The following is a 26,123-nucleotide window of genomic DNA, read 5'->3' on the forward strand; positions in this document are numbered from 1 at the left end:
GGAGTTGGAGGTTGCTGTGAGCTGTAATGCCACGGCACTCTACCCAGGGGGACAGCTTGAGGCTCTGTCTCAAAAAAAAAAAAAAAAAGAATATTAAAACAGGATTGGCGCCTGTGGCTCAAGAAGCTAAGGCGCCAGATACATACACCTGACCTGGTGGGTTTGAATCCAGCCCGGGCCCACCAGACAAGGATGGCTGCAACCAAAAAATAGCCTGGCATTGTGGTGGGCACCTGTGGTCCCAGCTACTTGGGAGGCAGAGGCAGAAGACTCATTTGAGCCCAGGAGTTGGAGGTTGCTGTGAGCTGTGACGCCACAGCACTCTACTGAGGGCGACATAGTGAGATTCTGTCTCAAAAAAAAAGTTTAATCTCCAGCATTGCTAATGCAGCTTGGACTCATTGTTCTTGGTTCTTGGCCCAGCTGTGGCAGACTGGTAGCTTGCATGGCAGTGGGACACCTCCCTGTCTCCAGACTGATTTTCTTGCATTGTGCCTTTGCTCTTTTGGTTGTGTCTTCTGGAATATGATGTCTACACTTCTCAGCCTCTATGAATCAGAGTGAAAAAGCTACTAGTCATTCCAAGCCTTGGCCGAGTCAGTACAATGGGTAACACTGTGGCCAGATACTAGAATATTTTACAACTGTGACTGACCCAGAAAAATCTAGGCACTTTGGTCTCAGACGAGGGGACCAGATTCATCCAACTCAAGGCCAGTCTTTCACCCAGGCCTCCAACCCTTCCTCCCAGACTCGCCCTTCTCTTTAACCTTGCCCCGCCCTGCTTCAGCCTCTCCTTCCCTCCCAGCTCTTTCCTCTTCCCCTGCTTGTAACTTGTTAAATCCTCCCATGCAGGAAGCTGTCTGCCACATGTATAATAAATCCATAAAGACTTATTACAACTCCATAAAATACAATAAACCCAGCAGAAAAGTGGACAAGAGATATGAAGAGGCAGTTCACAAGAGAAAACCTGAATGTGAGTCCACACTCATAACAGAAAATAGCCAACTTTGCTAATAATAAGGAACTGAAAATTCAACAAGATACTGTTTTATACTTATGAGACTGACAAAAATTAAAGTCTGAAAATCTAAGAGTCAGTAAAGACATGGTGAAATAGAAATTCTGTTCTGGTGGCTTCATAAACTACTGGAACAAATACTTTGGAGTGATTTGACAATATTGACATTTAAAATATGACTTTTGGGTGGGCGTGATGGCTTATGCCTATAATCCTAGCATTTTGGGAGGCCCAACTGGGTGGATTGCTTGAACTCAGGTGTTTGAGACCAGCCTGAGCAAGAGGGAGATCCCATTTCTACTAAAAATAGAAAAAGCATCAGAGCATTGTGGTAGGTCCCTATAGTCCCAGCTACTTGGCAGGAGTTTGAGGTTGCTGTGAGCTATGAAGCCACAACACTCTAGCCAGGGCAACTGAGTAAGACTCTGTCTCAAAGAAATGAGTTAATTAAATAAAATATGACTATCGTCTAATATAACAATTCCAATTCTAGGTATATGTGCCAGAGTATGTGCAGATAGATACTCTTGCACATTTGATATGTGAGGTCAAGGTTATTCGTTTTTAACATTTTAAATTGACTTTTTATTATGGCTGTTTTCAAACATACACAAAAATGAAGCAAATGGTATAATGAACTTCATGTATCTGTTGCCTAACTTCAACAATTATCATCTTGCAAGTCCATACAACATAATTCTTAAGAACTAAAAATTGGAAACAACTTATTTGTTACTATGTCAGTCGTTTGGGCTGCTATAACACAGTACCATAGACCAAGTGGCTTATAAACAATAGAAATTTATTTCTTACAATTCTGGGGGGTGGGACATCCCAGATCAGGGTGTTGGCGGATTCAGTGTATGGGGAGGGCCCACTTCCTGGTTCACAGATCGGCCTGCACTGGTGGGGCAGGGGGGCAATGGAGATGTCCGAGGTAGCTTTATGAGGGCACTAATTCCATTTAGGAGGGCTCACCCCATGATCTACTCTCTTTCCAAAGGTCCCATCTTCTAACACCAACACACTGAGAGTTAGGATTTTAACATGACAATTTGTAAGGACACAATAGTGACAGCCCCTCACTTGCACATGGATAAACTGTGGTACATATAATACATTGTCCAGTCATTAAAATTATTGACTAGGTCTACTTAAACCCAGGTGGATAGCTTTCAAGTTATAATATTAGGTGAAAGAAGCAAGTTAAAAATGACTATTATTTAAGAAAAATATGAAAACATAAACATATGGCTACAAGTGCATATATATCTAAACAGTATAAAATCAACGAAGGGTAAGCCTGTCCAGCAGCTCTGGGGTGTGGTAACCCCTGGAGAGAAAAGGAGGAAAGGGATAGGGAATAAGATTAGGAAGAACCATGGGAACCTGCAACTGTTTATACACTGTATTTCTCCTTTTTGGTTAAATTTAACTTTTATCAAAACGTGTGTGGATACTTTAGAAAGCTGAATTGTGGATGGGCGTAGTGGCTCATGCCTATAATCCCAGTACTAAGGGAGGCAGAGGTGGGCTGACTGCTTGAGCTCAGGAGTTTGAGAGCAGCCTGAGCAAGAGTGAGACCTTGTCTCTACTAAAAATAGAAAAACTAGCCGGACATTATGACAGGCTCCTGTAGTCCCAGCTACTTGGGAGGCTAAGGCAGGAGGATCACTTGAGCCCAAGAGCCTGAGGTTGCTGTGAGCTATGACACCATGGTATTCTACAAAGGGCAACACCAGCTATGACACCATGGTATTCTACAAAGGGCAACACCAGGCTATTTTATTTTATTTTATTTTAGAGAAGTGGTCTCACTTCTGCTCAGGTTGGTCTTGAACTCCTGAGCTCAAGCAATCCATCCACCTCACCTCTGAGCTCAAGCAATCTACCCACCTCGCCTCTGAGCTCAAGCAGTCCACCCACCTCGCCTCTGAAAGTCAGAGCTCTTTTGACACAGAATGTTTATCCTTCAGTCCCTTGCGAATAATTTCCCTCCCCCTATTTTGAGTCCTCCCTTTCAGGCTTCCCAGGCAGTTGGATATTGGATTGTGTGCCTCTCTCTCTTTTTTTAAATTTCAGATTAATATGAGGGTACAGATGATTAGGTTGCAACATTTGCGTTTGTTAGGTAAGGTCCCTTTTGTAGTTGTGTCCCACACCCAGGAGATGTACCATGTGCCCTCACATTGTGCTCATTAGTTGGGAATGCACAATCCTCTTCTCCGCTCCCCTTTCTCCCCTCCTTGGCTTGTGTCTCTTATTTTTATTTTCTTACCTTTCTTCTACTCTCCATATGTTAGTCTTGCTGGGTAACATCCTGAACTATCTTCTAATTCTTCTGTTATTATGTTTAAAATTTTCTGCAACTCTACTTTTAATTTCCTAGAGCTCCTATTGTCTTTTTAAAATAGCTGCTTCCTCTCACTTAATGGATGCCATAGCTTTTCTTTTCTGAGAAGATTAATTATAGGTTTTCTAAATACCAACATTATGTTACTTTTCTCTCTTTTTTTTTTAGAGACAGAGTCTCACTTTATCGCCCTCAGTAGTGTGCTGTGGCATCAGAGCTCACAGTAACCTCCAGCTCCTGGGCTTAGGCGATTTTCCTGCCTCAGCATCCTGAGTAGCTGGGACTACAAGCGCCCGCCACAACACCTGGCTATTTTTGGTTGCAGTTTTGCTGGGGCCAGGTTCAAACCCGCCACCCTTGTATATGGGGCCAGTGCCCTACCCACTGAGCCACAGGCACCCCCTATGTTACTTTTCTCCTTGGAGTTTCCTTTTTTTCAAAACTCCTAGTTTGCTTTGGTGAATTTTTGGTGATTTCCTCAAATATCTGGTGATGTTTAGCTCGCCATCCATGTCAAAAATGGTGGTGCCGGGGCGGTGCATGGCTCAAAGGAGTAGAGCCCCTTATACCAGAGGTGGCGGGCTCAAACCTGGCCCCGGCCAAAAACTGCAAAAAAAAAAAAAAGTGGTGACGCCAAACTGATGGCAGTGTCTCTGCCAGGCTAGAGCTGGGTATCCGTGGTCTGCCTGGTAAGGCTGCGCCAGCCCTTTCCTTGAAGAGCCCCCGAATGTCAGTGGCAACAGGACTGTGGTTTTCAGGAGAGGAACCCTTTGTTTTGTTGCCTAAAGAAGAGCCCAGTAATCTCATCCTGTGTGTGGACTTGGGCTCAGTTCCTGTGAGGAGCCTGGTGCCACAGTCCCAGGGCTGGGCCCCACAGTGGAGGATGGAGTGTCTTACGAAAGGTGCTAGTGCATGAGGGGAAAGGGCAGAGCCCTGGGTTCCAGTGACCGGGGTGTGCACCCTGGCTCCAGCACATCCTGGCAGCACACCTTCGGGCACGTGATGTGACCTGTCCTGCCTAAGTGTCACTATCCACAGATCTCAACCTGGGAGCAGCAGGTAACCCTGTTCACGGGATGTTGTGAGGACTCAGCAATCAAATGCAGAGGATACTCTGAGACACATCTAGGGGCCACAGTGTTTGCTGTTACTGTCACTCCATGTTACTGGGCATGGAGGCCCCTAATTATGAATGGCAGCTGAGCATTGTGGGGTCTGACTCCCTCAAACTGGAACCCATTGCCTGTTTTTGGCCCCCCACCTACTATGGCTTCGTGTGTGTGTGGGGGGCACCTAGGTTCTGGAATCCCCAGGAGTCAGCTGGTCAGACTCACTCGCTCCCCTCAGTCACTGCCAATAGGCTGTATACTGTTACCATCCTGGGCTTTCTTTTTTTTTTTTGAGACAGAGCCTCAAGCTGTTCCCCTGGGTAGAGTGCTGTGTCATCACAGCTCACAGCAACCTCCAACTCCTGGGCTCAAGCGAGTCTCCTGCCTCCGCCTCCCAAGTAGCTGGGTCTCCTGCCTCCGCCTCCCAAGTAGCTGGGACTACAGGCGCCCACCACAACGCCTGGCTATTTTTTGGTTGCAGCCGTCATTGTTGTTTGGCAGGCCTGGATTCGAACCCGCCACCTTAGGTGTATGTGGCTGGCGCCTTAGCCACTTGAGCCACAGGCGCCGAGCCCTTTTGTTTAATTTCTTGTCAGAGCCCTGCCAAGGCTGATCATTCCATCTTTGTTGGAGCCTGTGGCTCTTGTAACAACAGTCCCTGTGGGTCTGGGTGTCCCCTTTGTGTGGCCTCTCCTCTCTCCACCCCATTCTTGTCTGGGGTGTTCCCACGTTACCTCACACACCCTGCCAAGCAGGCTAGTGGTGATTCCTGGTCTCTGTCCAGCACAGAACTCTCCCTAGACTGTGTAGGGGACTCACAGTCTAGCCGCCTGTTTGTCCTCTCCGGCCAGATGCTCTGTGGGTTCGAAGTTGAGTCACAAGTTTCTGCCTGTACCTTCTTTTGTGTCTGGTGTTGCCACTGTTCACCTTGAAGTGGGACCCCAGACTCGCCTTCCTCATTATCTCTCTGCCTCGTGGGAGCTGTTGATTTTCCCTTCTCAGTATTTCTTGGGAGGTTCCACTCCCTGTACCTGTTGCCACCACTCTAGTTCAGGTCCTTGCTGTCTTGCCCAGCTTCTTCGGAGCTGCAAGGACAGTCCTCCTATGTTGCCAATCTGTCTCTTCTCTGCCTGGTTATTCTATAGCATCGCAGAGGACACAGCCTGTGTTCCTTGCTGGGCCTAAGAGCTCTAACTTGGAGTTTAGGTGTCTGCCCTCAGGGTCCTCTCAAGGCCATCACTTGCTATTCACTCACTGCCCCACCTGCCTTTGCTCTAGCTGTCCCCTACATGTTACCTGTTCCTCCCTCCTCTGCCTCTACCCCTCCCCTGCCCTGGCATCCCTTCCTCCTGCCCTCCCTGGTGTCTGTCCTTGGAGGTCTTCCTGTTCACCCTGCCTGGTTCCCACTCAGCCTGTTCTGGCTGATCACAGCCCTAAAGACCTGTGTGCTCTGAAAGTCACTTGTGGCTTACATAAGGATGAGCAGACAAGAGGTGGGGATGTTTTCACCATTGCTGTGCCTTAAAGTCTGTATATGTGCTGGTTGTAGGAAATCTCAGTGTGTTACTTTCTTAGGGCTACCATAACAAAAGTACCAAAACCCAGGTGAAAATAGCAGAGATTTATTCCTCAGGGACCTGGAATCTACAGGGGCAGACCCAGGCCTGCAGATGCTCACTCCAGTCATGTGTCATCATGTCCCTGTGACTTCGTGTCATCTTTGTTCTGTTTGTCACAGTGCCCACATTTCCCCTTTTCATAAGGACATCAGGCATCTTAGATTAGGGCTCATCCTGCTAACCTCATTTAGATGTGATTATTTCTTTCTTTTTTTTTTTTTTTGGCAACACGGTCTCATTATGTCACCCTTGGTAGAGTGCTGAGGCATCAGCTCACAGCAACCTCAAACTCTTGGGCTCAAGTGATTCTCTTGCCTCAGCCTCCGAAGTAACTGGACCTATAGGCACCCACCACAACACTTTATTTTTAAAGACAGGGTCTCGCTCTTGCTCAGGCTGGTCTCAAACCTGTGAGCTCAAGTGATCCACCCACCTCAGCCTCCCAGAGTGCTGGGATTATAGGCTTGAGACACTATGACTCGAACATGATTATTTCCAAGTAAGGTAGCCTTCTATGGTGCTGGGGATTAGGACTTAAACATGACTTTTGGGGGGAGGAGGACACAGTCCAACCCATAACATTGGTGATACTCTTGTCCTGAGCTTTCCAGGTCCCAAAGTCCTCAGAACCTCTGGGAGTCCCTCTAATCCAGCCAGTTGTCCTGGGACAAGGGGAGTTGAGGAGGGAGTAGGGGCAGGTCCTCCATGCCCTCTAGCTGAGGTGGGCCTGACAAGGGCCAGGGAGTTTCTTGGACCTTCTGCATGTCTCTCTTGCATCTTGACATCCGTCCCTCTGCAAAGAAGCCTTGTCCAGTGTGTTTAGAATTGAGTCTTTGCTGCCCTGACCCCTGTCTCCTCACTTGTCCCTGAAACTCCATTTAGTGGTTCTTACCCTCAGTCTCAGACTCCGTCTGTTCAGGCCCCTGGAGCCTGGGAAGTCCCAGGTGAGGTTTCAGGGCATGGATGCTGGGGGCACACTAAGCTGCAGCTGCTGGGAGGCACTTTTTGCTGGCCCTGCCCTTTGACCTTCCTGTGTCCTGTCACCAGCATTTTGGGTTCTAATCTCTATGCAGGAGACAATTGTGTGTGCTGCTCCTAGGAGGGGCCAAGCCTTATTAATTTTTGGCTAATTGCTCCCTAATGTTTCTGGGCAAAGCAAAGTTTCCGTGACCTGAATATTTATTCAGTCATTCATTCTGCCAAAATGTTCCCATTCATTCATTCATTCTGCTGTCAGGTGTCATACAGAGTGCTAGGGAGGTAGTGGGGGACAAAATAGACTAAGGACCCTGTACACAGGGTCTGGTGGGAGAGACAAGACAGGTCAACAAGTCAATGTAACATTAAATGCTCCGTGGCCAGGCGTGGTGGCTCATGCCTGTAATCCCAGCACACTGGAAGGCTGAGATGGGTGGATTGTCTGAGCTCAGGAGTTTGAGAAAATAGCTGGGCATTGTGGCAGACACCTATAGTCCCAACTACTTGGGAGGCTAAGGCAAGAGAATTGCTTAAGCCCGAGAGTTTGAGGTTGCTGTGAGCTATGACATCACAGTACTCTACTGAGAGTGACAAAGTAAAACTCTGTCTCAAAAAAAAAAAAAAATTAAATGCTCCTTGCTGAGGACAGGGGCATGACATCAGGAGAGCCCCCTAAGCAGAAGGACAATGAGTATGGCGAGGACAGTGACAGAGCCAGGAGTGCCAGAGGGAGATGGCTATCCCATTTAGTGTATTCAGCCTGCTGGAGAGAGGGGTGTTCAGGAAGGCGGTCCTGAGCCTAGTCCTAAAGGACGTGGAAAGATGAAGCCAAGCAACCTTCTTGATAGTCCAGCAACAGGATGACCCTTGCCCACTCTGGGGCCCTGGGCTCCTTTTGCACCAGGGGGCAGTGTTGGCCCTGAAATTCTCACTGCCTTCCTATGAGGCTGGGACAGAGCAGGCACCTCCATGCCCTGTCCCTTTCCTGCTACTCCCCTCGGTACCCTCAGGACCCTTCCTCTCCTTTCTTTGAGTCCCTCATTGTCCCTCCGTCCATAAGTGCTGAGACTGAAGTGCCAGTTGTCACAGTGCCACCTTGTACCCCTCTGCTGCAGCCTTTGAATGGAGGGTTGCTGGGCAATGAGGAGCCATGCTGGCGGGCTGGCAGTGTTCATCCGCAGGAGCCAGCTCTGGGCAGACCTGGTGCCACTGACAGCCTGGAGGCCCCAGGCTCAGAGACCAGCTGGCGGGAGCCTTAGCAGCGCCATGTGCTTCTTTCTGTCTTTGGTTTTGTCTCTGTCCTGTCTTCTGTGTCTGTCACCTGCATTGTCTCTCGGGTCTTCTTTTCTGCTTCTCCTACCCAGAAATCTCAGCCTTAGTCTGTCCTCTCGTGGGCGCTTTGATATGAACCACAGCAGCCCTGAGAGCCAGGCAGAGTGCTCCTTTCACCTGTCCCCATTGCTGCCAGCCCTGGGATCCCATGGGACATGGTTAAGACAGCACCGAGCAGCCTGGACGGAGCGGCCCCATCCGTCAGAGGCTGCTTCTGCCACAGTGTGGAGTCCTCTGCCAAGAAGCCTTTTGGTTCTGACCTGCTTCTGTGGGCAGCTGCTGAGCCTGGCTGGGGGCCAGAGTGGGGGCAGAGCCCAGAGGGACACTGAGGGCAGAGAGCTAGTGTATGGGAGTTGCCAGTGTGGAGCTGCCCTTTCTTCTCTCTCCAGCTCACCTTGGATGGGTTGGTTTACTGAGGGATCTGTGGTTCTGCTGGGCTTTCAGAAATGACACACTGGCTGGCCAGCCCCCAAACTGCACTCTCTGCTGCTTTTGCCTTCCTCTGGCCTCCCCTAACTCATCCCCACTATACTTGGAGGCTATAGGAGGTGCTCTGTGAGAACAGAGATACTTGGGGTGGAAGTGAAGTGGATCCTTGCACATTCCAGGGTCTGAGGCCTGACTGCAGCAGCTGGTGGGGAGGCCACCCACCCTGCCCCCCATGTCTGTTCAGCACAGCGGCCATGTTGCCTGGACCCAAACTTGGATGGTGACAGCAGAGCTCTATGCTGCTTCTGCAGGAGGTAGCCGAGAGATGTAGTTTTGATCTGAGAGGAGAGACTTCTAGGGGCTGTTTTATGATTTATTGGACAAGTTGAAACTGCCCTGGCTTATTTGGGACATGTGACTGCGGGCTCTCTGGTCTGAGGCATGGAGTGCTGCTGGTGGCCCTCCTAGAGTTCAGATACGGTGTTTATCAGGAGTGGGTTTTTTGGTTTTTGGTTTTTTGGTTTCCGAGTGCCTGTCACACTTTACTTCTGAGGAAAGCCCTGATGGGTCAGGGTCCTGCTCTGGAAGGAGGCATGTGGTAGGTTCACATCCGGCTCTGCTGGTGACTTTGGGTGTCATTTAATCCTCCTGCACCTGATTCCATGGCTTGTGAGGGTTGCGTGAGCAAGTACAAAGGCAGTACTGCACCATAGCTGGGCCCGGTCAGGGCAGAGGCTCTGCCAGGGTTGAAGTTCAGCTCCCAGCGGCTGCCCGGCCTGGTGCAGGTGATGGTCATGTATGGTAGGAGCAGGCGGGCATCAAGAGGGGGCAGATGACGCCAAGTCCTTCACCCTGCTGCGCCCTGCAGGGTGTTGTGGGCACCTTCCCGACCGACAGCACTCCTTTATGGAAGGGAGAATGCCGAGTTTATGGATCTGATGTTAGAAGGGAAAACTGAAGCTCAAAGAGAAGTATGTGCTGTCTGTGGAGTCATCCTGGAGGCCGCAGGGGAGAGGCAGGCGCTGCAGACACTGTTTGCTTCACTGTGGCTCATTCTTGCTGGAGAGGAGTTATTTACACATCCCAAGTGATAGTCAAAGCTGTCTTAGCCCTGTCTCTAATGTGCAACCCAAGGCCAAGAAAAGGGATCTGTCAGCTGGCATTTGCAGAAAGTGGTGAATGGCCCTGTCTGGGCTGTCATCCTGGGGAGGAAGGCAGGGAAGGATCCCTGGGAGGTGCCTACCATTTCCCCTGTCACTGAAGTCAGAAAAGGAGAGTTTTGCTTGTGTGTGCCACCAGCCCCAAACAAGATAGTGCGGTGCCCCCTGGAGCATGTAACCTGAGCCTGTGGCTGTGCTGGGCAAGATGGCAGAGTCTGATCAGTGCAGCGCCCCCCTCCCCGTGGGGAGGGCCCATAACAGCAGCCTCCCCTCTTGACTCAGTACCCAGAAGAAACGGTTCTGGGTCCATCAATGCAACTCAACTGCAGGGCTTTCTTTCCACGATGCAGGTTCCTTAAGGAGGCCCTCAGTGTTTTGAAGGAAGCTTGTCAGCCAAACTGTCACCAACTTTGAAGACTTCTAGCCGCCAACCAAATACCCAAAAAGCAGGGCACAGCATGAAGCCACAGTGGCTCCCAGCCCCATGCTGCTCCCTGTATCTGGCCACTGCCCCTCTGTGCCCTGCTGTGGAGATGACAGGATGCACCTGGACCAGTGCTGGCTAGAAGGGGGCTGGAGGCATTTTCTGGGAAAGTGCCATCGTGAGAAGGAGGCTGGCATTAGTGTTTCATTCAGGCCAGAGAGTGTCTGTAAGGTGTCCCTCTTATGCCAGAAAGGGCTTCTGGGAGTTGCAGGAAGGGCATTCTTGTTCCTGAGACCTTCTTGGCTGCATGGACCTGCCTACTCATCTCCTTCCTCTGGACTGTCCCAGACCCCTCAGACTCACCACACTCAGCTTATCCCATGCACGGCCTACAAAGGTCCTGCTTCCAGGAGAGAGGCCACACTTGTTCTGCAGCAGATAATATGTCTTCCAGCTGATTGATTCTGAAAAGGCTAGGAGGGCAGTGGGATTTAATAAAGGAATATGGGTTAACCAGCTTCTAAGAAGTGTGGAGATGTCTTTGTAATAAGGTGGCATTTTTATTCATCTTTTGTTTTTTTTGTTTTTTTTTTGAGACAGAGTCTCACTTTGTCACCCTGGGTAGAGTGTTATGGTATCATAGCTCAACCTCAAACTCTTGGGCTCAAGTAATTCTCTTGCCTCAGCCTCCCGAGTAGGTGGGACTACTGGCACCTGCCATAACACCTGACTAGTTTTTCTATTTTTAGGTCTCACTCTTGCTTAGACTGGTCTCCAACTTCTGAGCTCAAGCATGACACCCACCTTGGCCTCCCAGAGTATTGGCATTACAGGTGTGAGCCATGGTGCCTGACCTTTATTCATCTTTGTATCAGCAGGGCCTATGGTCTGGAGTGGAGGTTGGGGAGAGGTAGGGGTTGACGGCCAGGCTCTCTGTGTGGTTGCAGTGGTAAGCTGAGCTTCGGGGCTATGTCTGAGCTCTGAAGGGCAGTGCAACCCTTACCCTCCATCATTCACAAGTAGCTTCTCCCAACAAGCCTTCCCAGACCCCAAACTGCCTGCTGGTTGACATTTCTGTGCCTTTAACCTCAAGTGGCAGCATGTCCTAAATCCAACACAGAAGTCTACCCTCCCCTCTCCGTTGCTTTCCTGCCTGGGATCACCTCCCTTATAATCACGCCCTGTCCCTGGGGGGGGGGGTCAAGGCAGGAGTCTGGAGGCTATGGATCATCTTCCCTCTGCATGACCCTGCCTTGCCCAGCAGCCAGTGGCCCATGCTGGCCTCAAGAGGCTGGGCATTGCTTAGGGCTGCCCCTTCCCCTGATTCCAGCCTTGGCTGCAGCCCAGGGCTTAGTAGTCTGTGCCTGAGAACTTTGTATTCCAGGGCCCATGATCTCAGGCAAAGCAGCAGCTGGCTGAGACTGCTCCTGCACTGCTCTGTGTGCTGAAGGCTGGTCACTTTGTGGTACAGGGTGAGTGCTCTGGGACAAGTGTGGCCGTGCATACCCACCGCTCCAGAGCTGCTTTATCAGATGTGAGTCCTCCAGGCAGAGGAGTCCTGAGGGTCATGGGCAGGTTTCTGCGTGTGGTGTGAGTGCCCGGATGCTATGGGTTTGCTCGGAGCATATGCAGGGGTCACATGTGATGGTTTTACCTGTTTTGAAAACTTTGCTAAGAATTTGGTGCAGGCTGGGCTCAGTGGCTCATGCCTGTAATCCCAGCACTCTGGGAGGCTGAGGCAGGTGGATTGCTTGAGCTCAGGAGTTGGAGACCAGCCTGAGCAAGAGTGAGACTCCATATTTAAAAAAGATAGCTGGGTGTTGAGGCAGGTATCTGTAGTCCCAGCTACGTGAGAGACTGAGGCAAGAGAATTGCTTGAGCCCAAGAGTTTGAGGTTGCTGTGAGCTATGACAACAAGGCAACAAGTGAAACTCTCTATCTCCAAAAAAAAAAAAAAAAAGTTTGGTGCATAGGGTGGTTGGCCAGTGGGCTCCTCTGCTGCCTTGGGATGAGGAAGTCCCTGGGGGAGGGGCTGAGGGGCTGGTGCATATAGGGGTGCAGGCCGTCTGGTTTCATGGGGCTGAGGGGCTGGTACGTGTGGGAGTGCAGGCTGTCTGGTGTTGAGGGGTTGAGGGGCTGGGGGGCTGGTGCGTATGGGAGTGCAGGCCTTCTGGTGTCGTGGGGCTGAGGGGCTTCGTCTCTATCTTTGCATTCATCCAGGGGCAGAGGGCAGTGACAGCAGCTGACAGTTATGGCTCAGGCATGGCACACCCCAGGCATAGCATCTCAGTCCACCCCCAGGATAACCTGTGTAGATTGGGTGGTGGCAGATGATTTTGCAGAAGAGAAAATGGGGGGTCTCCGAGGTGCCCAAACCACAGAGCCAAGTCAGTTACGGCCAGGCAGACCCGAGCCTGCCACCTGCAGCCCATGCCGGACAAGGCTGGATAAGGCTGCCCTCTGCCCCACTTTCCCTGCTGGTGACTTCAGCCAGAGGGTCCTGACCTTTTCCTTTCTGTAAACATCTGCCTGACACCCCAGGCACTGTCTGCTTTCCATCTCTTTATAGGCACACATGGGCTCACAGGGCATTCCTCTGCCCTGCTGCCCACAGGTTCTTTGTGAAGTGGGACTCCCAGGGAAGGCCTTGCCCACCAGGAGCAAATGAGGATCAAACGCAGAGACATGAGAGGCTTTGCCAAGGCAGGTGGCAGGTGTCTCGGTACCCATTGTTTTCCTGACCATGAGCTAAGAAGACACTTGGTGGCCATGCTGCCAGGCAAGGTGTACCCTTCCAGAAGCTCTGGAGGTGACTGGCCTTTGGCATAATGTCCAAGGAAATCTCTCTCTCTCTCTCTTTTTTTTTTGCTTGTACAAAAGGTCTTTATTGGTGAGGGAGGGATGCTGCAGAGCAGCACAAAGGAGGAGGGAGGAGAGAAAGGAGGAGGGAGGAGAGGAGGGGAGGGGAGGAGTAGAGGAGGAGAAGAAGAGGAGGAGCAGGAAATCTCTTTCTTTACCTAGAAAAGGAAGTGGGGAGCAAGCATGGGTAGGAGGGCAACAGAAGCGACCTGTTTCCCTACAAGATGGTGGGTGAGTGGGGCCCACCCAGCTGGAGAGAAAGATAGGAGTCCTGGAAACAGCAGGGAACTTCCCTGGAGGTCTGAGAACGGGGTGCCAGGGGGCCACCTCCAGCTGTGAGGCTGCCTGGGGCAGCAGAGGGGAGGGCCAGGTGGCCTGTCATGTGGGGGTCCAGGCTCTCAGGGCAGAGGCTGCAGGAGCTCCCCATGCCTTTCCTGCAAGGTCTTCCTATCTCCCTGCGTATGTTTCATGTTTTTTCCTAATTATAAATCATATACCCCAATGGAAAAAATATGGAAAATTTTCATATGGAAATATAGAAGGAGGAGAAAACATCACACCTGCTCTGCCGCACATGGGGCTGAGGGTGACATGCTGGTGTCCTACAGTCATTGCCAGTGCTTCACAAAGCTCGTGTTAAAAAAAAAAAAACAAAAAAAACCTCATGTTACTTATTTAATTTTTTTGGCTTCACATGATAAGCATTTCCCCATTAAAAATAAGGCTTCATGGGGTGGCACCTGCCACCAAAACCTGCATGAGGACTTTTTTTTTTTGAAGTTTTTGGCTGTGGCCGGGTTTGAACCCACCACCTCCAGTATATAGGCCTGGTGCCCTACTCCTTTGAGCCTTATTTTTAATGGGTTAATGTCTGTGTAAGTGCCAAGGTGTCCAGTCTTTTTTTTTTTTTTTTTTTTAGAGACAGAGTCTCACTTTGTCACCTTCGGTAGAGTGCTGTGGTGTCACAGCTCACAGCAACCTCCAGCTCTTGGGCTTAGGTGATTCTCTTCCCTCAGCCTCATGAGTAAGTGGGACTACAGGCACCCACCACAACACCTGCCTATTTTTTTGTTGCAGTTTGGCTGGGGCCGGGTTTGAACCTGCCACCTTTGGTATATGGGGCCAGCACCTACTCACTGAGCCACAGGGGCCACCTGGTGTCCAGTCTTTCAGTGGTTCCTCTTCATTTGCTATTGTAAATAATACTGTTCTGAACATCTTTCCGTATAGATCTTGGTTCCCACTTTACAGTATGTCCTTGGATTGGATTCCTAGAATGGTAATGACCAGACTAAAGGGAATAAATATTTTAAAAGCTTGATAGATTTTGCAAACAGCTTTCCAGAGAAACTGCCCTGATGTCCTGGTAGGGCCTGTAGGCCTGGCTCAGGTGGGGCTCACCAGCACTGTCACCGCCTGCCCAGGCAGAGAGGCACCGCAGTGTCTATTTTGAATGTCTTGATTTCCGGGAGGTGAAACCAGTTAGGGTTCATTAGCCACTGTGTTTACTGTTTTGTTGCCATTCTTGTACCCAAGGAGCCCTCCACCTCTTCTTCACTTTACCTGAGGTGATAGTTTGGGTTTTTTTCTTTTTTTTAATCTTTAGTTTTATTATTTTATTTTTGGTTGTTTTTTGTTTGTTTGTTTGAACACACTTTTTTTTTTTTGAGACAGAGGTCTCTTGTCATTCTAGCTATAGTGCAGTGGCGAGATCATGGCTCACTGTAACCTCAAATTCCTGAGCTCAATCAATCTTCCTACCTTGGCCTCCCAAAGTGCTGGGGTTACAGGTATATGCCACTGTGTCTGGCATTTTTTTATTTTTTGAAGAAATGTGAGTCTCACTTTCTTGCCCACCTGGTCTTAAGCGCAGGCAGTCCACCTGCCTCAGCCTCCGCAAATGCTAGGATTCCATGCATGAGTTACTGTGCCTGGCTGTGGTCTCTTTCGATGTGGCTCTGTCTCAGCCCTGAGCAGAGTAGATATTTGGTGCCCAGGACAAGGGTGAGATTTGTACCCCCACACCTGCTCCCTGGTGCCAGCACCCACTTTCTCCCAGGTGGGGAAGAATTCCCCTCCTTGTGGGCAGCTTCTCCCTTCTGGCTTTGGATGACCCACCCAGAGCGGCTGGGAGGATTAGTAGGGTTGCCGATAGATCTCAGTGGGAGAGAATGGGCTGCTAACATCTGAAGTTCATTCCCAACTGAGTAGGGTGTGTTTCCTTGCTTGAGCACCAGGGGGGATGCTCTGGTGTCTCCAGGGGTGCAGGTGCTGGGCCACATGCTCCCTGATCTTGTCTCCACGGACAGGATTGGCGACAGGTGGGATTTTTTTTTTTACACCTGTCACTGTGAAATGACTTCAGACTTATAGTGAAGTTGAAGAGTAGTACAGGTAATTCTTTTATCTCCTTAACCCAAGCACTCCTAGTGCCACCACAGCTTCACTGTTCATCTGAATTTTCCCGAACATTTGAGTGTGAATTGCAAACACGATGCGCCTGAGTGTGTCAGTGTCTTCTCCTGAGGATGAAGACACTCTCCCACATAACCACAGTCACCATCACGATCAGGGATTAGCAGCAGCCCAATACTGTTTTATCCATAGACCTCACCTGCATTTTGTCAGCTGTCCCCCTGATGTTCTTTATAGCAACAGGAATCCAGAACCACTCTGGGGTCGTGTGTGTATCTGGTCATCATCTCTGTAGTCTTCTTCAACCCGAGACCCTTTCTGAGTCTTCGTCTCTCATGATGTCCCCCCGACTCCCGAGGCAGGGTCTCGCTCTGTCACCTAGGCGTCATTGTAGCTCACTGTAACCCCAGACTTGCAGGCTCAAGTGATCTCCGTGCCTCAGCCTCTGGAGTAGCTGGGACGACACAGTAGCTTGGACTTACAGGCGCCTGCCACAATGCCCAGCTAGTTTTTCTATTTTTTAATAGAGACAAGGGTCTCACCCTTGTTCAGGCTGGTCTCAAACTCCTAAGCTCAAGCAATCCACCCACCTCAGCTTCCCAGAGTGATAGGACTATGGGGGAAGAGACTGTACCTGGCCTCTCATGATCTTTCTCACATGTTTTAAGAGTCCTCGCCACTTATTTTTTGTAATTTCCCTCAATTTGGGTTCTCCTCTAGCCTTCCCCTGATTAGATTCAGGCTGGGCACTGTGACAGGAACCCTATGGGAGATCGTGTCCTTCTTGGTGGCTCATATCAGATGTGTGATGTCCCTTTGGTGCTAGTGATGTAAAGCTTTCTCTGTCATCATGGTGCCTGCCACGTTGTAATTAATAAGGACAAGGTGTGTTTTAGAAAGATGAGGAGCGGGAGCCAAGCATGGTTACTCTGCCCACATTTGCAGAGCTGAGTCTGACTCCTCTGGGAGTGACAGCAGCACTGATGCCCCACCCTCCTGGGAGTGCTGGCTCCTCCTCCTGGCTCAGACTGTCAATGTCGGCGCACCCGACCCCCTGAAGGTGTAGTCTGGCCCACTTCTCTTGAGGACCAGGATGATGAGGACTCTCTCTCCCTGGCTTCAGCTGCCATCCAGTGACAGTGCCGCCCAGGGTCCCCTGTTCCCTTTCCTCTTCTGGAAGCCCCCCTGTTCGCAGCCCTGCTGTTCTCTCATCTTTCCTGTAGCAGGCTCAGTCCCTCCACCTGCCCATTCAGGATTCTTTCTGCAGTGGTTTGCTCAGCAAACTTCTTGCTACCCCCTCACCTTGCCCCGTGGCTCCCACCCTGTCAGAGGGTCGTGTGTCTCAGTCAGCCTCTGCATTGCTCCACACATGCTCTGTTAGTCTCTACTGCTCACCACTCTAGAGATATCTTTTACAAGTATGCATCAGACCGTGTCCCTCCTCCAGTCCTGCTGGAGAGAGGCTGCCACCACCAGACCTTGTCCCATGGTGCACACCCGGTCACTCTTCCTGGAGGCCTTTGCAGTTGCTGTTCCTTCTCCATGGAGCACTTTCCCTACATGGACAGCTCCTTCTCCCCATTGCTGCCCCAGCTTGTGTGTCCCTATACTGTCCCTCCCAGTCATTCACAAAATGTCTCTGCATCTTATTTTTGAGGCATTTGTCATTATCTCAAATGATCTTATTTACGTCTTATTTTTCTTTTCTTTTCTGCTCCCTGACACTACCTTCCCTGAAGCAGACCCCTTATTGTCACCTTCTCAGACACCTGAGCCTGGAGCCTCTGAGCAGGGCCTGTGCCCTGTGGGGCTTTCCTTTTCCCTTCCCTGTCTCCGGGCCTTTCCTCTTCGCCTTCTCTTTCTTCTACTTATTTCTTTCTTTGTTTTTTTCTTTTTTCTCTCTTTTCTGTCTTTATTTCCTCTTTTCCAAATTGTTGGCCATAATATGACCCTGAGGGTTTTTTTTGTTTGTTTGTTTTTTGAGACAGAGTCCCATATGTCACCCTGGGTAGAGTGCTGTGGAGTCACAGCTCACAGCAACCTCAGACTCTTGGGCTTAAGCGATTCTCTTGTCTCAGCCTCCCAAGTAGCTGGGACTACGAGCGCCCACCACAATGCCTGGCTATTTTTTGGTTGCAGTTGTCACATTGTTGCTTGGCAGGCCCGGGCCAGGCTCGGCTCGCACCCACCAGCTTCGGTGTATGTGGCCGGCATCCTACTCACTGAGCTACGGGCACCAAGCCTGTTATATTTATTTAGTACATTTTAATGTTCCTTAATTAAAACAAAATGGCTAAGTCAAGCATCTTAAACTTTTACTGAAAAGTGAATCAGGTGGTTAAATGAGGCCTAGACACTGGGCCAAGGAGCCTGGGCTCTATCTAGATTTGTTGTAGTCTTGGTTTCCTTCATTTGCAAAATGAGGGCCTGGTGGACCTCTGAAGCCTCTCTACATTCTAGGGTATAAGTTGCCCTCAACTAACTTTTTAAGAATATATGTATATTTTGTTGTGGTAAAGTGCACTTAACTTTTCCCACCTTGACCATTTTTAAGTGGACAGCTCGTTGCATCGAGTCCTTCTCCACTGTCCTGCCGTCACCACCACCCAGCTCTAGGGCTCTTTTCAGTTTGCCAATCTGAAACTCTGTCCCCGTTAAGCTCCAACTCCCCTCCCTCTCCACAGCACCCGGCACCCCACAGCCTACTTTCTGTCTCTGTGGATTTGACTCCTCTAGGGATGTCGTATAAGCAGAAGAATCAGTGTTGTCTTTTTGTGGCTGTTCTGTTTCACTTGCCCTTGGTTGATATTTGTTAATGGATTCTTTGGTAGCCCTCAGTAGGAAGGAAGGTTTGAAGAAACTTGTATTTCACTGAGCTGAGGCTTCTTAGAGAACGCCTTGATGAGAACCCCGTTTTTGCCCTCATTTTCTAGCCAGCCTGGACCCTGGGGAGAATGATGGGGGGTAGGTGGGGATTCTGCAGCCCGGGAGTAGGCTGGTGTGCGGGAGCAGAGGGCAGCACACACTGACAGTGCAGCTTCCTTGCCCACAGGGCTTCTTGATGGCCTCTGACATTGCTCTAAGAACTTGAAGTGTACTTTTAAAAGTTGTAATGTGTTAGGCCAGACATGTGGCCCACACCTGTAATCCTAGCACCGTAAGAGGCTGAGGAGGAAAGATGACTTGAGCCTAAGAGTCTGAGGTTGCAGTGAGCTGTGATGATGCCACTATACCCTAGCTGGGCCAACAGACTGAGACGCTGTCTGCAAAAACAAAGTGTTGGTGGGTATTAGAATATTAGGGTAACCTTGGGGTTCTATTTGGGTTTGTGTTGCTCCCTTGCCTCCAGCCTGGGAAAGCTGGGCCTGTCCAGGACTTGAGGAAAGATATGGCACTGGCTTTTATGTGGGACTACTATGGGGTTGGGGAAGGGCCCCTCACTTTTTCTGGGGAGCCTCAGTGCTGAGGCTGGTCTAAGCTAAGCTCTGACGTCCCTCCCCAGATGCTGAAGTTCCGAACAGTCCACGGGGGCCTAAGACTCCTAGGTATCCGCCGAGCCTCCACTGCCCCTGCTGCCTCCCCAAATGTCCGGCGCCTGGAGTACAAGCCCATCAAGAAGGTCATGGTGGCCAACAGAGGTGAGCAGCCCTGGGACCAGTGAGAGGAGCCTGAGCCTGGCTCTTCCCCCACTGTCCCAGCCTCCAGCCCCCACGTCCTGTCTTTGAGAGAAGCCTTAGTCCAGCTCTTCCTCCCACTGCCCCAGCCTCCAGCCCCCATCCCCTTCCTGCTTCTCCTAGGACCAAGGAATCTAACCCTTGGTCCCCTTGCTCCCTAGGTGAGATTGCCATCCGTGTGTTCCGGGCCTGCACGGAGCTAGGCATCCGCACTGTGGCTGTCTACTCAGAACAGGACACAGGCCAGATGCACCGGCAGAAGGCAGATGAAGCCTACCTCATTGGCCGCGGCCTGGCCCCAGTGCAGGCCTACCTGCACATCCCAGACATCATCAAGGTGGCCAAGGTGAGCCAGGCAGGCCAGTTTGGTCTGGGCAGCAGGGAGGGAGCCTCAGGGTGCCTGGGCCCTCTTTAGGCTGCAACAGTCCTGTGCCATGCCTTGCACCCTGCGGGCTGAGTGTGAGTGATGGGGTGGATGAGCCATGACAGCGAGGTGGGAAGCAGGCTGGCCAGGCCTGTGGAAGGACTGAGGGGTGCTGGCCTCCCCTGTCCCCTCCATAGGAGAACAACGTGGATGCAGTGCACCCTGGCTATGGGTTCCTTTCCGAGCGAGCAGACTTCGCCCAAGCCTGCCAGGATGCTGGAGTCAGGTTTATTGGGCCCAGCCCAGAGGTGGTCCGCAAGATGGGAGACAAGGTGGAGGCCCGGGCCATCGCCATTGCTGCAGGTGAATACTATGGGCAAGCCATAGGCAGCCACACGGCTCCTTGGAGAGCGGTTGGCAGGGGTGTTTGTTTCCTTGCTGGGTTTGACAGGGATTCCCACCCATACAGAGCCTCCCACACCTATCTCCCCACAGGTGTCCCTGTTGTCCCTGGCACAGACGCCCCCATCACTTCCTTGCACGAGGCCCATGAGTTCTCCAACACCTACGGCTTCCCCATTATCTTCAAGGCTGCCTATGGGGGCGGGGGGCGTGGCATGAGGGTCGTGCACAGCTATGAGGTGAGCACAAGTATAGGCACCGGGGCTGGGGGCAAGGCAGGGCAGCCTGCTGTGGGAGGTGGACTATGCCAAGCTCATGGCAGAGGGTAAGACAGAGCTACAGGGTCCACTGTCTATTCAGCCCTTGTCTACCTTCCCAGGAGCTGGAGGAGAATTATACCCGAGCCTACTCAGAGGCTCTGGCTGCCTTTGGGAATGGGGCACTGTTTGTGGAGAAGTTCATTGAGAAGCCGCGCCACATTGAGGTGCAGATCTTGGGTAAGTGCAGAGTATCCCCAAAACCAGGGTGGCACAAAGCAGGAGCTGGAGGGCCCCTGATTCTGGGTACAAAGCATCTGGTACTGGGACAGCTCTGAGGCCTGTTGCAGCACCCCCAAGAACTCTTGCAGAACCCTCCTTCTGGAAAGTGGGTTATGGGAGCTGGGCTACCAGTCAGGTCTCTACGGCCTCAGTTGTGCTGGGATCTCACCTACTCCCTGCCCCCTGTTGGGAGCAGGCACTGACTGGCCATGGGGTTATATGGAGGGACATGGGGGCATTTAGATTCCAGAAAAAGCTGAGCCCAGCTCACTTTCCATCTCAGGGGACCAGTATGGGAACATTCTGCACCTATATGAGCGAGACTGCTCCATCCAGCGTCGGCACCAGAAAGTGGTAGAGATTGCCCCTGCCGCCCACCTGGACCCCCAGCTTCGGACAAGGCTCACGAGTGACTCTGTCAAACTTGCTAAGCAGGTGAGGAGCTGGACCTTGCTGGAACAGAGTTCCAGAGGCCAAGGTGGGGGCCCTCCCTATGTGGAGACAGGAGCGTGTGATTGCAGGCCTGCTTGCTTAGCATCTCTGTTGGGGCAGCCTTGCAGCCTGCCAGGGTATGAGCATCCCTTGTGATCAGCCTGTGGGGAGCAGGGAATTCCCAGGACAACTGGCAGGGAAGGAGAGGGAAGAAGGAATCTCTTGGAAGCCAGATAGTGGGGTTTTTGGCATCTTTTGTGTGTGACTGCAGAGGCAGCTGGTTTAAAGGCCAAGCCCAGAGTCCAGAATGGCTAAGAAGAGGGAGGGAAGGGCCCTGGCCACCCCTCGGCCCTCTGCTACACAGACCAAGCTTCTCTGTGGTGCCAGCTCACCCCTGGAGTAAAGGGAATAAGATCAGTGTATTCTGTCATGATTAAGGACCATTGTGAAGGCATTCTTGTCCTCACTTGCTTCTGTCTCCTCATATTTAGTACCATCCATTCCCTCACTCAGGTCCCCTGTGCCAATCTCTGCCCACCTAGGAGCTCTGTGGATTGGTCAGGGGGTGTGGAGGAGCCAGAGGGTGCCCATGGCCAGGTGTTTGGCAGTGCCCTGCCTTCCCTTCCTTCTTCCTGCACCCTCCCTCAAGAGGCAGGCCTTCCCAGCAACCAGGTCCCATGCCACCCAAGGCCACAGCTCCCACGCTGGTGCCTGATTCTTTCCAGAGCTGTGCCACCTGGGACCTCTAGGCAGCCTGGGCCAGAAGACGTGATAGACATCAGAGGAATCTATCCTTCCCCAAGTTGAAAGCCAGGGCCTGCGCCCTGTCGCAAGGCCTCGGCTATAATTAATTTGAGACATTGATTAAAGGATCTCTTAGAGTTGTGATTTTGGTTACCTCGTAGGAATAATTTTACCTGATCTATTGGCTTATGCCATTTCTCATTCCACAACAGATTTGAGAGGGATTATTTAGATCTAGTTTGTGGTTTTGGTAGGACCAGAAGTGAAATTGGAATTAGGGTTGAAATTTGAGTTAGAATCGTTATTAGATATCTCATTGGGTGGTGACCAGAGGTGACGATGGAGTGATGAGAAGGGAGCTTTCTGAAAACACCTCTAAGAATGAGTAGGGTCTAGGAGAGGCCCAGATCGCCAAGTCTGAGTGGATGGGAGGGCCTCAGTTGGCAAGCCCTGAAGACAGCCCTGGGAATGGGCACCGAGTCTAAAGGGGCAGACATCTAAAGATGTCTGACATCTTCTCCCAGACAGGCTGGGTATAGCTATGGAAACTCCAAGGAGACCCTGGATCCCAGTGGAGTCCTTGGGGGAAAACGTCCAGACAGGCACATGGCCCCAGGTCCTGAGCATAAGCTTCCTGGGGGCAAAGCCTACTGCTGCCTGTTGGGGCCAGGCTTGCCATAGGCAGCCTGATGGGTGGGATTGAGTCCCTGTACCTGGAGCCCATGGGCCTCCTCTGTCCCTGCCTGCCGGCACCCTGCTTACATGGCTGCCCCACAGGTGGGCTACGAGAACGCGGGCACAGTGGAGTTCCTCGTGGACAAGCATGGCAAGCACTACTTCATCGAGGTCAACTCCCGCCTACAGGTGGAGCACACTGTCACTGAGGAGGTCACAGAGTGAGTGCCAGGGTGCGGGAGGGTGTGGCATCATGTTTATGTGAAATCCACATCAAGTCACTTCTCAGAGTACAGGTGGTTGGGAGCTTGCTCACTCTCCCTTTTGGGAGAGGGATCCAAGTATCACATGGTTATTGTAAAAGTACAAAAGAGCAAAAGGTGGTGGGAGCCACACCCTCAGTGAGGTCACCGACGTGCCCACTGCCGGCACTGTGCTGTGTGCTTTGTGGAGCCCTTTATCAGAGGAGGAAAGCTGGACTCAAGGAGGGTGAGAGGGTTGCTCACGGTCATGTTGCCAGGACTGGGATCCAAATCTCTTTCTAGTTAGTCCTGACTCCAGCTGTGCCCACTCGGAATCTTTTAGTAATCTTTCTTTCCATTTTTACTTATATCACTATATAAATAGTTTGATGCCACTGAGATGTTTTATACAGAATTTTATTCTACTTTTTAAATTTAATATTCAGACAGGCACAGTGGCTCACACCTGTAATCCTAGCACTCTGGAGGCCAAGGCAGGTGGATCACCTGAGCTCAGGAGTCCCAGACCAGCCTGCGCAACAGCGAAACCCTATCTCTACTAAAAATAGAAAAAAATAAGCCAGTGTGATGGCGGATGCCTACAGTTCTAGCTACTTGCGAGGCTGACACAAGAGGATTGCTTGAGCCCAAGAGTTTGAAGTTGCCGTGAGCTATGATGGCACGGTACTCTACCCAAGGTGACAGAGTGAGACTCTGTCATAAATAAATAAATAAAATTCAGTATTCACAGGTGTTCTCCAAGCACAATATTCTCTCTGAGACATTCAGGGCCATGTGCTGCCCGTCTGTCTCATAGCTGATGCAGCCCTGCATTACCAGGCATCTGGGTTGTTTCTGGATTTTATGGTTATTAAGGAAGTTAGTTATCACCTGTGCCCCCATCTTTGACTTCATCTCTAAAGAGTTCCAGAGATACACACCTTAATGGTATCACCTGAGCAAAGGAGAAGCACCATTTGCTAATCATTCACCTGGCTACACTGTGCCACTGTGCCCTCCCACACCATTGAGTATGGACAAGTCTGCCTACGTTATAAATGACAACTGAAATGGCTTTCATTCTTTCAAGATACACATTTTGAGTGATTTAAGCCTTTAACCCTGGCTTTGGGCCAGTTTGTGTCACTATAAAACACTCCTGACCCCACCCGCAGTTGGAGTGCTGCACACATGGCTCCAGGAGTGGGGTGTCCTGACCCTCTCACCTAGTGATCTTCTGAGGCTTCAAATCTAGGCTTGTGGGAGCCATGGAGGGGGAGAATGGGGAGACCCCAGGGGTCTGAAACGGGCTGAATAGCCGGTGGCATCAGCAGTATGCAGGAACAGGCAGGTCCCAGCATCCCCACTCTGTAACTCAGACAGCACAACATCTCCCAGTATCCTGGCAGGAGCAGGGCAGGGGGCTAGCAGGTCAAAAGCAGATGACTATGCAAGACCTCCACCTCACACTCCTCCCCTTCCTGTCCTTGTTACTGGCAGCGTGGACCTTGTCCATGCTCAGATCCACGTGGCTGAGGGCAGGAGCCTGCCAGACCTGGGCCTGCGGCAGGAGAACATCCGCATCAATGGCTGCGCCATCCAGTGCCGGGTCACCACGGAGGACCCCGCACGCAGCTTCCAGCCAGACACTGGCCGCATTGAGGTGGGTAGCATTCCACCAGCGAGACACCCATCTCAGGCTGTAGGAAGAGTCTCATAGGCCATGTTGCCCCTCACATGAGCTGGTCTGAAGCCACCTTTCAGTACATGGGATTCAGGTAGTGCCCAAGAGTAAAGGCAGAACATTCTAGGGGAAAGCAGCTACCGTGCAGAGTCAGGAACAAAATGCAGGTTCCTCAGAAATGAAGTCCAGCCCTTGAGTCTTCAATCTTCCACCAGGAGCCCAAGTCCTTGTTGCCAACTGAGCTGGAGGGGCTGGTCACTGTCCTGCCTTCAGACGAAGGGAGGGGGGCTGGCAAGGCAGGACTGAGGGGCAGGGGAAGCAGAGGACTGGCTGGATGTCCCAGTGGAGGGTTAGTCATCAAAGGTGAGCGAGGGAGGAGTCAGGGAGATGGTAGCTCAGGAGGGAGGCTGATACTGCCAGGGGTGGTAGGGCCAGAGTGGTGGAGAGAGCTGGCAGAGGAAGGGCATCAAGGGAGGGCCCTGTGCCTTCTCCAGGAGGCTGCCTCCTCTCATCTCCAGGGCCTAACCAGTTGGTCCCCGGAAGCCACCTCTCTCCTTCTCTTCTGCCTCAGTCCCCAGCTGTAGGGCCTGCAGAGGGTTCCCTTCCACTTGCCTTCTGGGTACCTGCCAGCCTGCTGGTCACTGCCTCCCTCTCCAGTCTGAGCCCTTCAGAAGGCAGGGCATTGGAGGAACTCAGATTCCCTCCAGAGTCTAGGGCAGGGGGCCTAGTGTCGGGTGGGTGGGGACGGCGAGGAGAGTGAGGGGAGACAAGCCAGACCTGGGGCTTCTGAGATAGGTGGGGGTGGCAAGGCAGGGGTGGGGTCACTCGGGATTCTGAAAGCAGCAGAGCTTGTAGGCTTCAGCAAGGAGTTGGCTGCCTGCCTTCTGTTTCTGGAAGGATCAGGGCCCGTAGGTGGGGCAGCCCAAGGCCGGGTGCTGCCAGCGGCCCGACTCCTCTGCTCCCTCCACCCCCACTTCCGAGCCTGGCTCCTCAGAGCCCAGTTTACCACAGAGTATTTTTAGCTGACAGTTCCTGCTCACAGCTGAGTGTTCCCCTTAAATATTTTATTAAGTTCCTTTTTATCGAACACAGGCCTCTGACCCTTAGCAGCGGAAACATGGTGCAGTGAGTGTCCAAGGCCCCTCTGGATTGTCCCCCTCTCCCTGTCTTCCATATGTGGACCTGGTGGGTCCCCCACTCCCAGGAGGCTCTCCCTGTGGAAGCTTGCACCCCCCCAACATGCCTGTCATGAGGGCAGTGTTAGCACCATCCCTCTCCCAGGCACCCACAGCTGTCCCCCCTGTACCTAGTACCCCTCTGTGCTACCTCCATCTGCACTCACAGATCTGTTTCCCCGCCAGCCCGTGCTCTGCCTTGCTTCTGTGCTGTAGCGGGGAGCTGGGCACATGCATGGGGGGCTCTCCTGCACCTGGCCCCCCTTCCTTCCTGGCATTTCCGCGTGTCTGTGTCCACTTCACCCTCCTTACCTCCTCTCCCTCTCTTCCCACTTCCCCCTTCTGGAAGGAAAGGGGAGGAAGGGAACATGGGTGGATGCCAAGGCCTCACTATCACCCTGTATGGTAAAAACAACCCCCTTGGCCAACCTGCCTGCTCTCTGGTCCTCGCTCATTGTCCCAAAGTGTCCCCATGCCAGTCCATGCATTT

General features: G+C 51.7%; 1 protein-coding gene across 3 annotated transcripts in view; it reads left to right on the forward strand.

The window, feature by feature from the left end:
- The window catches only part of PC (pyruvate carboxylase), a 108,938-nt gene that overhangs the window by 68,326 nt on the left and 14,489 nt on the right, over positions 1-26,123 (forward strand). For all 3 annotated transcript variants that reach the window (XM_012810497.2, XM_023518289.1, XM_003798333.3), the window contains 8 exons: positions 19,205-19,340; positions 19,538-19,722; positions 19,938-20,103; positions 20,236-20,381; positions 20,522-20,639; positions 20,965-21,116; positions 22,635-22,753; positions 24,275-24,437. In XM_012810497.2, the coding sequence (XP_012665951.1) occupies positions 19,205-19,340; positions 19,538-19,722; positions 19,938-20,103; positions 20,236-20,381; positions 20,522-20,639; positions 20,965-21,116; positions 22,635-22,753; positions 24,275-24,437 (1,185 nt within the window). The remainder of the gene's footprint in view (positions 1-19,204; positions 19,341-19,537; positions 19,723-19,937; positions 20,104-20,235; positions 20,382-20,521; positions 20,640-20,964; positions 21,117-22,634; positions 22,754-24,274; positions 24,438-26,123) is intronic.

Source organism: Otolemur garnettii, unplaced genomic scaffold, assembly GCF_000181295.1.
Source record: "Otolemur garnettii isolate 467f Iridium unplaced genomic scaffold, OtoGar3 scaffold00134, whole genome shotgun sequence".
In the NCBI taxonomy this organism is placed as follows: Eukaryota; Metazoa; Chordata; class Mammalia; order Primates; family Galagidae; genus Otolemur; species Otolemur garnettii.